The sequence below is a fragment of the Nycticebus coucang genome, chromosome 9 (assembly GCF_027406575.1).
Source record: "Nycticebus coucang isolate mNycCou1 chromosome 9, mNycCou1.pri, whole genome shotgun sequence".
NCBI lineage: Eukaryota > Metazoa > Chordata > Mammalia > Primates > Lorisidae > Nycticebus > Nycticebus coucang.
The window spans coordinates 5,485,124-5,501,839 of record NC_069788.1 but is presented as its reverse complement, the minus strand read 5'-3'; the positions used below and the strand labels follow the sequence as shown (position 1 = coordinate 5,501,839).

Below are 16,716 nucleotides of genomic sequence, written 5' to 3'. Positions count from 1 at the left end.
AAACTTATACTTAACTTTTTTTTTTTTTGCAGTTTTTGGCCAGGGCTGGGTTTGAACTTGCCATCTCCAGCATATGGGGTTGGCACCCTACTTCTTTGAGCCACAGGCACCGCCCTATACTTAACATTCTTAAACACTTAGGAAGAAATATCTTCTGTTATTGGACTAAACTAAAAAAAGATTCGTACTTACAGAAATGATCTATATAGGATAAGCAATAGGAAAGGTTATGAACTTGAAATATTGATCATTGCTCTCAAAAAACCCCCCCAAACTTCGAAATGATTAGTATATCTGCAAGAAATTATCAGAGAGCCAGAGACCTCAACATCGGATTTCTCTTTTTAGAACTATTAATTAACACTGTTCCCAGATCTCTGCTAGACTCCCAAGCTGAAAGGCAGAAAGTAAATACCGTGCTGCAGGGGAAACTGGCTCATTTCCACGAAACTGTGAGAAGCTCCAGCTTTTGTCAAACAGAAAATGCTTGCTAGAGAACTATCCCTAAAGCATGAGCAACTCTGTGAAAGCTTTTTACTTAACGGCATCCTCCTGGGAGACCGCGCTGGAATGTGCTGCAGTTCTGAAAAAGGCACAGATCTGGCTCAACTGTAAATACCAGGTGCGCAGAGGCGAGGCCATTGTGTAGGGGAGGAGGTGAGGCGGGTGGGGTCCTGATTTCCAATGTTGATAGCAGGATTCTAATTTCCTTTGGTATTTATTTTTTTCTACTACAATCACAGTTTTGCTAGGAAAAATAAAATATCGGTTGTCCTCTCCTCTGGATCTCTAATTCCCAGCATCCACACACAAAAAGAAAACCTCTCTTTTCCCCAAAGGATCGCCTTTCTGAAATCTCCAGAGCTGCAGGAAAACCAGCGGCGAGCCCCAGCCCCGCCCCGCCACCTGCGGGGACCCGGCCGGCCCACCCCGCCCCGCTGCGGCGGCTGGACTGGCCCTGCGCGCCCGCCGCACGGTGGTGTGTGGGGCGATTCTGGGTGGGGATGCTCCGACCAGCGAACCACGGCGCACAGCCCTAGCTTGGACTTTGACCCAAGCCCTTTTGCCCAGTTCGTTTTTTCCGGGATCCTCGCCACTCCGACTCCCAGCTTCCCTCCAGCCCCCGGGTCCCCTGCGGCCACCTGCGCGCCTTCGGGATCGAAGCGCTTTGGGGAGGAGGCTCCAAGGTCTCGTCCGCCCGCCGCCCCGGGAAGGCGGGACTACAACTCCCGGCACGCCCCGCGCCGGCTCCCCTCCCTCCCCTCCCCTCCCCTCCCCTCCCCGCGGCGGGCGGCGGCGGCGCTGGGCTTTTACCCGCGGCCGCGGCGGGAGGGACCCACAGCCCGCGGTCTCCCCGACGGCGGCGCCGCGCCCGCAGCTCCCAGCCGGGTCCCCTCTGCGTCCGCGCCAGCCCGCAGCCCGGGGGCCAAGGGCCGCTTCCCTGCGCCGCGCGAGGATGGTCATCCGCGTGTTCATCGCCTCTTCCTCGGGCTTCGTGGCGGTGAGCGCCGGGGCCGGCGGCGGGCTGGGGGCGCGGGGCGCGGGGCCGGGCGTGGGTCCTACAGGGGGCGCGCGGCGCGTCCGCCCGCGGGAGCCGCCGGCCGCAGGTGACCCGCAGCGCCGGACAACAATGGAAAGGGCGGGGGGGAAGGTGGGACCCCCGCGCTCGCACGCCCACCCGGGTGGATAACGGAGCCCGAGGGGACCCCCCAGCGCCAGTGCCGCGGCTCGGAGGGGGACGGAGTTGTGTGAGAGCGTCGGGGTCCCTCCTTTAGTTCACTTGTCCCCGATTTGGGACCTTCAGTCTGGTTATGTTTTTGTTCGGGAGCTTTTGGTGTGCTGAACTAGTTTCTGAATGAAACAAGTTTAAAGGCATTGCTCTCCACCTACCCTTCCCTGCCCCCCAGTCCATTTCTCTCGTTTTCTACCTGCTCGGGGAGAACGGTAAACCAGGTTTGTCCTGCGGTGCAGGGTTGGTAGTTCTCATTGTCACTTTTCCCCCTAGGGTGCCATAAATGTTTTCTACATCTGTATGTAAAATACGTGGGTATTCACATTTTCCTTCCACCTGTCATGCTGGGGTATATTTCATCATCTCGGGAATCTATACATTGTGGTCCTATTTTTAGCTATTCTGTTTGGTGAATGTTCTTGACATTTTTTAGGAATGTTTTTTGTTGTTCTAAGAAGTAAATAGCCAGATAAGATAGGTCAGACTTTCGGGAACAATTCAGTAGTATATTTGATAGCCCACTGAGTCAGACTTGGTTTTCTTAGCTAAGAGGTAAAGTATAGTGTTAAGAGGCTCTTTGGTGACAGACATGATCAAATACATCAGAAAGTGCACTCTAGGTTTCTCAAGTTTGGTCTGGCCATTTGCCTGCCCAGTAGCTCAACCTGATTTTTCCAAAATTGGTTTCTTAAGTGAGCGGTGTGAAGGATGGAATAAAGTATTGTCTCCAAATCCTTTTAAACCACTGCAGCTTTTTATTTAAAAAGAAGCCAACACTATAATACAACTAACCCCACCCCTACCCACCCCCATTTACACCAGAAACAATAGGTGAGAAACTCTAATTTATCTTTTTGTGAGGCACATTCTAGTCTTCAGACCAATGACAATTTCTAATGTTTCTAGTTATTTGGGTTGCTTAGTCATCTCTGCCTTTTACAGATTTCCCCTTTGAAGCTGTACTTTGTGTGTTTGGAAGCCAGTATTTTATGGGTAGATGTGTTCAAACACACGCCTTACTAAGAATGCTACCAGGCTCTTGGTTTCATCACCCAACTTGCTTGCTTCAGGAATTATCCCAACAGTATTTTATTGATTGCAGAAGGGATGCTTCATAGCATCAAGCCTGGGCCGTTTTTTGGCAACATGAAGACAAAGTCGAAGTCATTACTTGGCTTACTTATCCTGTCAGTAGGTGGTAGGTATATCAAGATCGTTCTGGAACCCCACATTTCCTTCCCTTAGGTCCATAAACAAATAGGACGTTTTAATTTAAAATTTAAAGTTGTGTGTTTTGCACACCCAGCTAAAATTAAGAGACTTGGTTGTAGTGTGGGTTCTGACCAGCAGTGTAAGCTTGGAGAAGGTGCTGTATCCCTGCCTGAGTTTCTCATCTGTAGATAAAGGATTTGGGTGGCTAACTCAGAATTGCACTCTAGCTTTAAAAATGTTTTGATTTCATCAGTGGAGTAAATGTGGATGAATCCTCATAAAAACATATTCACTTGAATAATATGTGTATGCCTGTCAGTCTTACAGTGAATTTATTCTTTTGGGGGGCATTTTACTGTGATGACTTGGGTTCCTTCAGTGTCTATGTTCTGACTTGGTTTGTCTGAGCTGAAAGCCATACCCAGTTACCACACACATATAGCCCATAAACATTATTGATCTGTTTTAATGGTCTGCTGTTTGAAGACCCAATCTTTTCAGGTCTTAGAAAACTCCCATTTGTTGAGTTTCCCCAGTTATATCAGCACACAGTTATTCACTGAGTCTTTTCAAGTGTAATACACGTATTAGCTCTTATGTCAGTGCTCAGCTTTTCTGTAATATTGATACTTTCCGTGATGTTAAGCTTATGTTCCATATGCAAGAATGATGATTTCTAAAAACTTACGAAAATGTCCGGGTTCATCTGTTGGGATGAAGAAGCTGGTGGGGGCTTACACTATTAGCCTGAACCAAGCTTTGATGTCATAGCCAGGGTTTTCTCTCCAGCAGTGTTGGGCTGACCGTGGGCAGTGTTTTATTTGAGATCCAGCCATGACCAGCAAGTGCTTGGGACAACAAATCATTAGATTCCCAAGTCTGCCTGGAAGTTTATTGAACTACAAGGAGAGAAGGTGACTAGAATTAAACTTACGATAAGTAAGTTCCATGGATTCCAAAAAGATGCCCCGCTTCAAGCTGCAATAGATTTAAACAGTCTGTTTAGAGAAAATCATCCTATCTTGTCCTGATTCCCATAAGCTCTCCGTCTTCAGCAGCTGAAATAACTAGCACCAATTCTAGCAAGCTGTAGGTGCAGCCTGTGTTTACTTTTACCAGGAAACAAAAGTGATGCCACTATTATACAATGAAATATACCTGAAAATCAGATTTCTTATACTACTGACAGTGTTGCTGTCATTCATGTTATAGTGTGGGCACATTTTATTTCAGTTCTAAGAAAATAGTATATTCATTAGAAAAAGTCATTTTAATGACATTGAATTATATACCTGAAAAGGAGGTTTTAGTAACTTTGTCCAGGAAATACGTCAATATGATTTTCTGGTTTAAAAACATTGAAATCAGCCAATTCTTTCATTCATTTATTCTGCAAGTATTTTCTAAGGGTCTGTGCTGCCTTGTGACGCTCTGTCCTTGGAGTTCTGGGAAACCAGAGAAGAATAGAGGGTGTGGTCTCTGTCTTCAAGGAATTAGCCGACCAGGTAAGGAAGGAGATAAGATAGGGAAGGTAAAAGCAGCCGTAATAAAGTACACACAGCCTGAGGACACATGCTGTTTGGAACATTCTTAGCAGACATAGAAATAATAAAGGAGGCCGAGGGATGTATTGCAGAATGTCAGATAAGGAGGAGATGTGCCAGAAGTCATCAAATATGCATGTGGGAGCCTGAGGCAGATGGCAGGGAGAGGGGTGGGGTTAGGTTTGGAGACTGGGAGAGAGTTCCGGAGCCGTTGTGCTCAGGCTGGGGAGCAGGGAGCTGTGGAGGAGACTGGGAAGTGTCTGAAAGAAGCCCCGGACAGCTGGACAGCTCCGTGGTGCCCCAGCCTCAGATTGCCCTCAGTTCCTGCCGCTCTCCTGCTACCTGGAGCTTTTTGTTCTTCAGGGAACATGGTGCTGTCTGGCAATGGGGGACACCTGGTATATGATTCGAGAAGAATTGGTACTTTCCTAACTTGCCTTGAGTAAAATTTCTCAAGAAAACAAATACTGTCTTTTACTCCTCATTAAGTTCCTGGGCTCAGAGCTGGAGGGAAATCTAAAGAGATTTCTGGTAAAGGCCAACCACCTAATTATTTCGTAAAGGAAATTTGGGCATAGAGGTTAAGTGGCTTGTCCTGAGGTCATTTACGTCCAGTCCTTGTGAAACTGAGGTTTAGTAGGAAGCCTGGTTCCCGACTCCTGAATGCTTTCATTCATGCACGGATTCGTCCTTGGAAGCGTCCTTACCACCCAGGCTCTGCATTAGATGTTAGGTGTTGGCTGTATGTGATGGCTGGGACAACAGACTCTCTGCTTGGCACAAATCCGTGCTGCCTCCGTCCAGCTCTGAGATGTGCAAACCGTTTAAGTGAGGAGAATGAAGGACTGGGGCGGGGTGGGGGAATGTGCCATGGGGGCAGGGTGAAGTGATCTGGACAGCAGTAGCTTGGATATGGAGAGCCAGGTCACAGGGAGCTACAGATATGGAAGCGAAGTTGGGAAACAGCGTCGTTCAAGCTGCAGCAGTCTTTTCAAAGGAGGATGGGGAGGGAACACATAGAAATTACGGTTAATTAACTTGCTCTTTGCCACTTAAAATGTATACCTATGACTCTGCCCGATTTATAGTTGTTTTTAATACACAATTACCAGGTAAGCTGTTGCACCCCCACAAATGTGTTTAGTAAAACTGTTCATCGTGTAAGGGAGCCTGAGGGAAGAGCTCTGGTGCAGTTACAGTCAGGTGATTATGTAGAAAGGACTTGGTGTTAATTTCTCAGTAATTCTGATGCCACAAGGAGCTAGTGAGGCTGTGCCCGGACCCTTTAATCTTTAAGTCTTCGGATCCTCCCTGTCACACGCAAGGTAGTTATTTATTCCCATTTTATAGAAGAGGCTGAAGTGAACTGACTTGAGATTGGGCTGTGTAGGTGGTGGGACCCGTAGTCAAACCCCAGAGAAGGAATGACACTCTGTTGTGTGTGTGCACACCATTTTTCTTTCTCCATTCACCTGCTGGTGAACAGTCTGACTCCACACCTTGGCTACTTTGAATGGTGCTGCAGTAAATGTGTCTCTAAAGATTTACTGATTGCCTTTGCTTTGGATTGCTGGATCACAGGGTGGTTCTATTTGTAGTTTTTTGAAGAACCTCCATGCTGTTCTCCATAATGGCCGTACTAATTTGCATTCCCACCAGCAGTACTTGACTTCTTTTTCTCTGTATCCTTGCCAACATTTAAATTTTTTTTTTTGTGGTTTTTGGCCGGGGCTGGGTTGGAACCCACCACCTCCCGCATATGGGACCGGTGCCCTACTCCTTGAGCCACAGGCGCCGCCCAACATTTAAAATTTTTTATTTATTTATTTATTTATTTATTTTTCTTGAGACAGAGCCTCAAGCTGTCACCCTGGGTATAGTACTGTGGCATCACAGGTCACAGCAACCTCCAACTCCTGGGCTCAAGAGATTCTCCTGCCTCGCCTCCCAAGTATCTGGGATTATAGGCACCTGCCACAACGCCCAGCTATTTTTTGGTTGCAGCCGTTGTTGTTTCGCGGGCCGGGGCTGGATTCGAACTCACCAGCTCAGGTGTATGTGGCTGGCGCCTTAGCCGCTTGAGCTACAGGTGCCGAGCCTTAAATTTATTTTTATTTTTTGTTAATAGCTGATCTCACTGGAGTGTATATGATATCTCGTGGTTTTGATTTGCATTTTCCTGATGATTTTTGATGTCGAGAATTTTTTTCATGTATTTTTTTGGCCATTTTTATGTTTTTTGAGAAATATGTATACAGATCGTATGCCTATTTTTAAATTGGATTGTTGGGGTTTTTTTGCTGTTGAGTATTTTTTGTTCCTAGTGTATTCTGAATATTAATCCCCTGTTAGGATATATCATTTGCAAATATTTTTTCCCCATTCTGTAGGTTGTGGGTTCACTCTTTTGATTGTTGAAGAAACTAAAATTTGACAAATATTTATAATATGAAGTACAGGGTGGTTTTTACATTGCAGGAAGACTCACATAAGATTGAGTGTTGTTTCTTGTTTCTTCCTGTTAAAAAGTTTTTTTTTTTTTTTTTTGTAGAGACAGAGTCTCACCTTATCGCCCTCGGTAGAGTGCCGTGGCGTCACACAGCTCATAGCAACCTCCAAATCCTTGGGCTGGGACTCCCGAGCAGCTGGGACTACAGGCGCCCGCCACAACGCCCGGCTATTTTTTTTTTTTGTTGCAGTTTGGCCGGGGCTGGGTTTGAACCCGCCACCCTCGGCATATGGGGCTGGCGCCCTACCCGCTGAGCCACAGGCGCCGCCCTGTTAAAAAGTTTTTTAATCGGGAGGCGCCTGTGGCTCAAAGGAGTAGGGCACCAGCCCCATATACCAGAGGTGGCAGGTTCAAACCCGGCCCTGGCCCCGGCCAAAAATTGCAAAAAATAAAAATAAAAATTATTTTAATCAAAAGCAGAAAAGGAGAGCAATTATTTCTTCCTTAGATTTTTTTTTTAATTGAGACAGAGTCTTACTTGTTGCCCTCTATAGAGTACTGTGAAGTCATAGCTCACAGCAACCTCAAACTCTTGGGCTCAGGTGATTTTCTTGCTTCAGCCTCCTAAGTAGTTGGGACTACAGGCATCCGCCACAATTCTTGGCTATTTTTTTGTTTGTTTAGCAGGCCCATGTTTGAACCCACAAGCCCCAGAGCAGGTGGCCGGCACCCTAACCACTGAACACGGGTGCCTGGCCTCCTTAGATTTTTTTTTTCATGTTTAATTTATAAAAATTTCTGAAATGAATTATTTTTTCTTTTACTCAATTTAGAAATGGATGACAAAATAGAAAAAATAATCTAGATTCATAGTGTTTAACTTTTCAAAGTAGAAATTGGCAAGACTTACTGGTTATTATATATGAACATTTAAAATACTTTATTTTGAAATGCAGTTTTAAAAAAATAGGATCAAGAAATTAGTTAATTTGCTCAGTGTCTATTTTTTAAAAAGTCACCTATTCAACTTTTAAACTCAGAAAGGTTTATAGGATCAAGAAATTAGTTCATTTGCTCAGTGTCTATTTTTTAAAAAGTCACCTATTCAACTTTTAAACTCAGAAAGGTTTAGGCTTTAGCAGTGTTTTAGCAGGAACAACTCTAACAGGTGTTATTTTAGCTGCAGAAGTAGTTAGAAACTTAAGTTATGTTTTAAATCACATTCCTTTATTCATTATTTTTCTGTGATAACTTTTGTGTTATACTGTTTATCTGTTATGCAAAATAGGACCTTACCCTTCCAAATTAGAAATTTAGTGAAAATTTCCTTTTTTTCTGTGAAATGGCAAATGCTTGTTAACTTTTGAGGGGAATTTTCTACTTGTGATTATGTATGGTCTTTTGGGAGGGTTGTCTTTCTGGTTGTAGGCTGGTGCCATTGAGCCTTTCTGTGAGTGGTTTTCATTTTATTTTATTTTTTGGAGTCAGAGTCTTAATCAGGTACCCTGAGTAGAGTGCTGTGTCAGCATAGCTCACAGCAACCTCAGGCTCTTGGGTTCAAGTGATCTCTTGCCTCAGTTTTCTACTTTTAGTAAAGCCAGGGTCTTGCTCTTGCTCAGCTGAGCTCAGGCCATCCGTCTGCCCAGCCTACCAGAGTGGGATCCCAGGAGGGAGCCACCCTGCCGGGCCTGGGAGTTGTTTTTGGATAGTGATCAGTGTGTTGTTGCCTAGTTTTGGGGGGGTGGCCGGGAGAGGCAGGGGTGCTGGGGAAGTGTTGGAGGTTGGAGCTCCCCACAAGCCATTAGCTGACAGTCTAATGCAGTGCAGTTTCCTGGGTCCTTCTGTTTATGGACTTATCTGAGTTTATCCACCAGCACTGGCTGGTTACTCAGGAACTGGACTTTGGGAATTCAAAATGTTATTATTGTTAGCTCTTTATATTTGATTAGTTTTTTCTTAACTCTAAAAAAGAAAAACCCAGCAAAAGCTGGGTTTTCCTTTCCCTGGGGTTTCCCTTCCAGACTCACAACAGCTTTGCAGCGAAGCAGAAAGCTGTACTCAGAGGCCAGTGTGCCACCGCCTACAAACCACCACCTGCAAACTCAGGTACCTTTAGGCTGTGCAGCCCCTGGGTGAATCTGGGAACAATTTGGTTGGGCCTTGGGTCTAGTTCCCTTTGCTACAGCTTACCCCCCGAGTGGGGGATCTGACTCTTCTGGGCTGGCTCACTGTTTGGCAGAAGACTAAGGGGGGTTTCCTGGAATTGCCCCAGAGGTGGAGGAGCAGGGCCTGGGGCGTGGCAGGGTGTGTCTGCTTTGCCGGGACCTTTGTGGGCTGAGCTTCCCAAGGAAAAGAGCCCTGGGCTGCTGGCTGTGGCTGTGGCAGAGGGTTCTAACTACTTCAGGATATTTTCCCCTTCCTGCTGGGTCATGGCCCAAATCTGGAAATGGCTTTTTGTTAACTTGGGTCTAGTGGCTTTTGGGGATGGAGGGCTTAGAATAAGAGGCACCAGCACTGTGACTTGCTTGACAGTTAGTTCAGTGGTGTTTGGTAAATGCAGATGTGGTTAAAGCCGGCAGCTTTTGCCACACACCAGCTAATACTAGACAGAGCAAAGCAGAGAACACAAAGTGACAGCAACCAGCGTAGCTTTGAGTGATTTGTTTTCCTTCTGGGGGCTGCACAAGGAGTGGGGCGTGGTCCTATGTTCACGGCATTACGTGTGAGCTCGACTCACTGGGTCCCTGCCTTAATTACTGTAGTCACTGCTCAGCTCCTTCAAGGGGAATCTGCCACCTCCATAAGCCTGGACCCCAAGGGTTTGGGGTTGCTATGACCTGTGACACCACAGCACTCTACCCAGGGCAAGGAAGTGAGACTCTGTCTCCAAAAATGAGGTAGGGTTGGAGTAGCACCTTGTGTAATAGAATTGCTGTGAGCCTTGAATGAATGATTCAGCAGAGTGATAGGAACACAGTGAGTGCTCAATGTGACCTCTTTTTCCTATTATATCATTATCATCTTTAGCGGTAGTAGTAATAGTAAAAAAAAATTGACCTTGAACCATGTAACATTTTTAACCATCCAAAAATTATGTACAGTACATAGTACTTACAAGCTGAAGATGCATGCTCATATAATTTTGGGACAGTTTTTAGGAAGTTTAAGTGGAAAAGGGTTTCTACATTAACTTAATAGCAATAAAAGCTGGGCACGGTGGCTCACACCTGTAATCCTAGCACTCTGGGAGGCTGAGGCATTTGAATTGCCTGAGCTCAGGAGTTCAAGACCAGCCTGAGCAAAAGTGAGAGCCCTGTCTCAAAAAAATAGCTGGGTGTTGTGGCAGACGCCTGTAGGCCCAGCTACTTGGGAGGCTGAGGCAAGAGAATCGCTTGAGCCCAAGAGTTTGAGGTCCCTGTGAGCTGTGACACCACGGCACTCTACCAAGGGCAACATAGACTCTGTCTCAAAACAAAAAAAGTTAGTAAGAATGTAATAATTTGAGAGGTCATTATACACCACTTGATTAGATTTCCACTGTAATTTGGGGCATTTTACAGGTACACAGCCTCTTCTGCAGGAGCCATGCAGACCGGACTCAGGGCTCACAGTGTGTGTGCTGCTCTGCGGACGGCACTGCTCTTTGCTATGCACAGCATGGTAGGCCCCTGCCTCTGCGGGTCCACCCCTGGGGATTCAACCCCCTCCATCAAATATATTTAAAAAGAAAACGTGGGTGATTGCGTCTGTACTGAGCACATGCAGACTTTTTGTTGTCATTATTCCCTAAGTAATGCAGTATGATAATTATGTATAATACAAAGCATTTACATTATATTCGGTATTATGAGTAATCTAGAGATGATTTAAATTATCGGAGAGGATATGTACAATTATATGCAAATACTAAACCGTTCTTTATCAAAGAGACTTGAGCATCTGAGCACCTCCCCCTGCCCTGTGGATACTGAGGGATGCCTGTACGTGGCATTTTTTTAGAGTCGTAGCTTGATTTAAGGATTGCCAAGAGTTGGCAAGTCGGTTTTGTTCCAAATGAGAGCTCTGGCCGATGGACAGTGGCTGTCTGGAGAGCTGGGAGAGGGGGATTTGGAGCCCTGAAGGGACTGGCAGGAACACAGCGGGATTGGTGACGGCTACTCTGGCCTTAGGGGAAGGGGGGTCAGGGCTTGTGCCAGATCCCAGCCACCGCTGTCTTAGACTTCTCACGTGTAGACTTTGTCTTTCAGACTGATGTGCCTGAACAGACAATGTTTTGAGTCTGAGTAGCAGGAAAGAGGAGTGGGAGACACCCAGGTGAACAGATGGAAGTGTCCTCTGCCTACATCCGCCTGTCTTTCCCTGCAAATTTGTTGGTGGTGGCCGCAGTGGTTTCTGTGTCTCATGCAGACAAGGGATACTTCCCAGAATCCTGACGGTGAGCCTGAGCACTGGATTTTGAGTCATGTGAAATAGGCTGGCAGATGGCAGGTGAATGGTGGCAAAAGAGGTCAGGGTCTTTGTGGGGAAACATGGTGGAGATGGGAGAGGGAGGCAGACCCCTAGGCCACGCAGACTCCCTGCGCAGGGATGGTGGTCAGCCAGCAGTGGGCAGGGAGCACTTCCCTGCGCCCAGCAGGGTGGCCAGACCAGGTGGCCTGTAGGTTACTCTGTCCTTACAGTCCCCTCCACGCTGATATATTCAGAGGCACAAGGTGCTTAGCTGCCAGGCCTTGGGTTATTCAGCTCAATGGTAGAAGCTACAGGTAAATCTTCTCTTTTGATTTCGTTCTGGTTCTTTTTTCATCTCTCCTCATTGGCTACCAGGAGAGCCCCGAACACAGCCTGCTGAGCAGAGCCCCTGGGTTGTGCTGATGCAGAACACCTGGCCTGAGTGGCAGCGTGTGAGCGTAAAAGCTAAAGGTGGGGGTGGCGGAGGAGCAGTTCCAGGCCTCTGCTCAGCGGGTGAGCTGGTAACTGTGGGCACAGGGTCCTTAGGACAGGTCAAAGCAGTGGCTGTGCTTGGATGGAGACTGGAAGAAGCTAAAACAGGTACAACTTGTAAGGGAAAGCTAATGTTTCCTACTGACAGTAACGAGCACCATTCCCACCTTCTGCAGAAAGTCCTGTGGGGCTTGTGTGTCTTATTCTCATTCCTTAAAGGAGCTCTGGATAGTGGCCATTGACAGACTCCTTCCCTGCCCTCAGAGTAAGAAACTCACATGTTTCCTTTTTTTTTGAGACAGAGCCTTGGGTAGAGTGCTGTGGTGTCACAGCTCACAGCAACCTCAAACTCTTGGGCTTGAGCAGTTTTCCTGCCTCAGCCTCCCAAGTAGCTGGGACTAGAGGAGCCTGCCACTGTGCCAGGCTAGTTTTCCTATTTTTAGTAGTGACAGGGTCTTAGTCTTGCTCAGGCTGGTCTCAAACTCCTGACTGAGCTCAAGCAATCCACCTGCCTCGGCCTCCAGAGTGCTGGGATTATAGGCGTGAGCCACACACCTGGCCTGAGAAACCCAAACTTTAAATAAGTTGTCTTGCCACGGAGCCCAGAAGGTCCAGGCAGTCATATCTGTGTGTCCTGGTCGAAGGCTGTGTCCTAGAGGAAGGCCGCAGAGGTTAGAAGCGGTCTGAGTAGGTGGTGCCCTGAAAGGGCTGTCTGAGGGGAACTAAATGTGCCAGGTGCCTGAATGTGGTTGTCCCTCAGTGTGTGCCAAAGGTGAGTGGAGCTGGGTGGATGGGAGGGAACCCGGTAATGTGGGCTGGCTGCCTGGAGCCCAGAGATGGGGTCAGAGGCAGAGACATGTAAATATTGGGGCCTTTTGAGCTCCGCTGGGACAGATGTCAGTGGAGCAGGTGTGTGCCCTCATCCTTCCTGTCTTGGACCCTGGGTCCTGGGAGCTGTGTTCCCTGTGGGCTAATTAATCCCTGTTCCCTGTTCTCACTTTTTTTTTTTAATTTTTTTTTATTATTAAATCATAGCTGTGTACATTAATACGGTCATGGGGCACCATACACTGGTTTTATAGACCGTTTGACACATTTTCATCACACTGGTTAACATAGCCTTCCTGGCATTTTCTTAGTTATTGTGTTAAGACATTTACATTCCACATTTACTAAGTTTCACATGTACCCTTGTAAGATGCACCGCTGGTGTAATCCCACCAATCACCCTCCCTCTGCCCACCTCCCCCCTCCCTCCCCTCCCTTTCCCCCTTCCCCCTATTCTTAGGTTGTAACTGGGTTATAGCTTTCATGTGAAAACTCTAAATTAGTTTCATAGTAGGGCTGAGTACATTGATACTTTTTCTTCCATTCTTGAGATACTTTACTAAGAAGAATATGTTCCAGCTCCATCCATGTAAACATGAAAGAGGTAAAGTCTCCATCTTTTCTTTAAGGCTGCATAATATTCCACGGTGTACATATACCACAATTTATTAATCCATTCATGGATTGATGGGCACTTGGGCTTTTTCCATGACTTAGCAATTATGAATTGGGCTTCAATAAACATTCTAGTACAAATATCTTTGTTATAATGTGATTTTTGGTCTTCTGGGTATATACGTAGTAGAGGAATTATAGGATTGAATGGCCCTGTTTTCTGCACAAAAGTGTCCTTGTGAGTGGAAGTTTACTCAGACACTGCAGCCCACTGTGGGAGTTAACACAAGAGAGGGGTACCAGGTGGGAAGCCAGGGTCAGGGCTGTTTGGTGGTCAGAGGGGAGGGAATTGAAGGCCTGGTGGAGGGTGGACACCCCTCAAGTGTAAAGGGAAAGACGCAGTCACCATGCCTGGGGAGGCCAGAGGGAAGACGGGCCCTCAGGATGGAGCGGCTGGTCAGGAAGCCCCTTCACAGGCTTCAGCCGTCCAGGTGAATCACTCCGAGATCCTGGTGTGTTCTTGGCAGTGATCTCTCTTAAGGTCAGATTCTCCAAGCATAATTTACTAAGAGCCTCAGGAGCCCAGGAGAGAGAAGTCATCTGTGTGATGTGGGGAGTGTAGAGAGTGCAGACTGTAGGTACAGAAAGTCTAGTTTAGGTCTGAATTGTGGATCTGGACATTAGTGGGCAAGGTGGCTTCCAAGTCTTTTAACTTCTCCTGATCTCAGAATCCCCATTTGAAAAGTTGTTGAGGGCGGGCGCCTTGTGGCTCAGTGAGTAGGGCGCCGGCCCCATATACCGAGGGTGGTGGGTTCAAACCCAGCCCCGGCCAAACTGCAACAACAACAAAAAATAGCCGGGCGTTGTGGCGGGCGCCTGTAGTTCCAGCTACTCGGGAGGCTGAGGCAAGAGAATCATGTAAGCCCAAGAGCTGGAGGTTGCTGTGAGCCATGTGACGCCACGGCACACTACCGAGGGCAGTAAAGTGAGACTCTGTCCCTACAAAAAAAAAAGGAAAGAAAAGTTGTTGAAACGTAATGAAATTGTAGCCATTAGCATTACTGTCATTTAAAATTCTCTGGGTTTCTTTTTTGTGTGTGTGTGTGTGACTTGTCAACTTTAAATTAGCTATTAATATCCAGTTAAGGAGAAAGATCGTTTCGATAATCAGATAGCAGGACCTGAGTTAAAGGTGTGTAGCCTTAGGAAGACCCAGCACTGTCATTGTTTATTAGGGGTTGCGGACGCTGGACATCACAGTCTGGCTGCAGAGTCTGAAGCCTCACTTTTGGGTTAACATAGTGCTTTCAAAATGTGTGAGCAAAGATTTTAGACACTGGAAGGTGTCTTCCATTCATACAGATAGAACCTGGGTTTCCTGCTGTCCTTGAGTAGGACAGGTGCCACTCAGGTCGTGGTGCGGCTCAGCCTTCAGCAGGGCACGTGCTTTTGGTGTCTCCCTCCCATTCCCACCCCTTTCCCGGCTCTGAGCTGTTTGTCACCGACCTCATGCTGTTCTTTTCCTTATATAATAGAAAGTGTTTCTTGGCATCTGTCTCTTAAAAGTGGGAAACAACGAGATTAGAGGGGTGTAGATGCTTCATGAAGAACTGCAGCCAGCAGAAATTGGGCGTGTGTGTGTGTGTGTGTGTGTGTGTGTGTGTGTGTGTGTGTGTGTGTGTGTAAGGAAGGAAATTGTGTCCTGAATGGCCAGTTGGCTTTGTTTCTTTATGTTGCAAACTGCCCCACTCCAGTGAGCATTTGAATATTTACTCTTGGTGGAGACTGACCACACAGTGTGAGGGTGAAATGTGCCCTCTGTTTGCTGTGTCCCTGGGGCTCTAGCCTTCTAGTCACCAGGTAGTTTTGGGAACCTCACAACTGCTACTCTAACGTCATAACTCTAGGGCAGACCTGCCTGGAGACATTTTTTTTAAATAGTGGATTGTTCAGGGTTTTCATCTAGCAGCGTCTTGTGGAGTGAGGTCACGGAAGGGTGAGTTGGAGGTGAGCACTGCAGTTGTGCTGAGGCCGTAGAGTCAGCTTTGGGTCTGGACGAGACCCTTCGCTTCTCTGTGCTCCTTCAGGCGTTCCATCATGTTATTGTTTTCTAGTCGAGATGTAGTTCATATACCCTAAAATTCACTTCAAAAAAGTGTACGTTCCAGTGGTTTTCAGAATGTTTATTTTGTTGTGCACCTGATTCCAGAATGTTTTATCACCTCAAGAAAGAAGCCCCATCCATGTCTATTACAGCTGTTCTTCATCCCCTCCTTCCACTAGTCCCTGGCAACCCAGTCATCTGCTTTCTGTCTTTGAATTTTCTGATTCTGGACATTTCAGAAATCACGTGAGACCTTTCCCGTCAGCCTCTTTCACGTGGCATAGTGTTCGAAAGGTTCATCCGGTTATAGGTGGACCAGCCCCTCATTTCTTTTTGTGGCTGAATAATACTCTGTTATATGAATGTGCCGTACTTTATTTGTCCGTTCATCGGTTGATGGATATTTGGGTTGTTTCTGCTTTGGGGCTATTATGATTAATGCCTCTCCAAAAATTTGTGTATAAGTTTCTGTGTGAACATAACTTTTCATTTCTCTTAGGTATATTATATACCTTGAAGTGAAATTGGTGGTTCATGTGGTAACTCTGAATTTTATGTTTTTGAGGAACTGCCCAGCGGTTTCCTAAATTGGCCAGTCCATTTTACATTCCCACTGGCAACACATGAAGGTTCCAGTTTCTCCTCGTCCTTGGCAGCACTTGAAATTGTCTTTTTGATTATAGCCATTTTCCTGGGCAGGTAGTGGTATCTCAGTGTGGTTTTGGCTTGTGTCTCCCTAATGAGTAATCATGTTCATAATTGTTTTTTAAAAATTGGTTTTATTATTGTTTGTTTATTTTTTCCTTTTTGGCTAGGGCTGGGTTTAAACATGCCATCTCCAGCATATGGGGCTGGCACCCTACTCCTTTGAGCACAGGTGCCACCATTATTATTATTATTTTTAAATATCTCTTCTGAGTTTAAAATTTTTTCTTGTATTCAACGTACAGACCAATATGAATAACACAGGATGGGGTCTTTAGGTGATACGTATTTTGGAAAGTAATCAGCTCATCAGTTCCTGCCTATTTGTGGTCACCTTCCCTTGCTCAGGGTCCAGCTGTGTGCAGGGCGTAGAGAGAGCGTATGGCACGATTCTTCCTCGCAGATAATTTAGACTCTGTCTGGGGAGAAAAGATGAGCTTGGAAAACTCATCTTTTGAGTTGAGAGGAGAACACAGGGTCGTGCAGAATTTAATCCTCTACTTCTCCTCTAGGTAAGTCGTGAAGGCAGGTGGATCCATGTGGGCAAGGGAAGTCCTATCAGAGTTAGAGAAAAAGCACCAGAGAG

At 46.5% G+C, this 16,716-nt stretch overlaps 1 protein-coding gene across 1 annotated transcript in view; it reads left to right on the top strand.

The window, feature by feature from the left end:
• The first annotated feature begins 511 nt into the window (after positions 1 to 511).
• The window catches only part of SH3BGRL2 (SH3 domain binding glutamate rich protein like 2), a 60,766-nt gene continuing 44,561 nt past the window's right edge, over positions 512 to 16,716 (top strand). Inside the window, exons 1-2 of the mRNA XM_053602257.1 lie at positions 512 to 622; positions 863 to 1,501. Of these exons, the coding sequence (XP_053458232.1) occupies positions 512 to 622; positions 863 to 1,501 (750 nt within the window). The remainder of the gene's footprint in view (positions 623 to 862; positions 1,502 to 16,716) is intronic.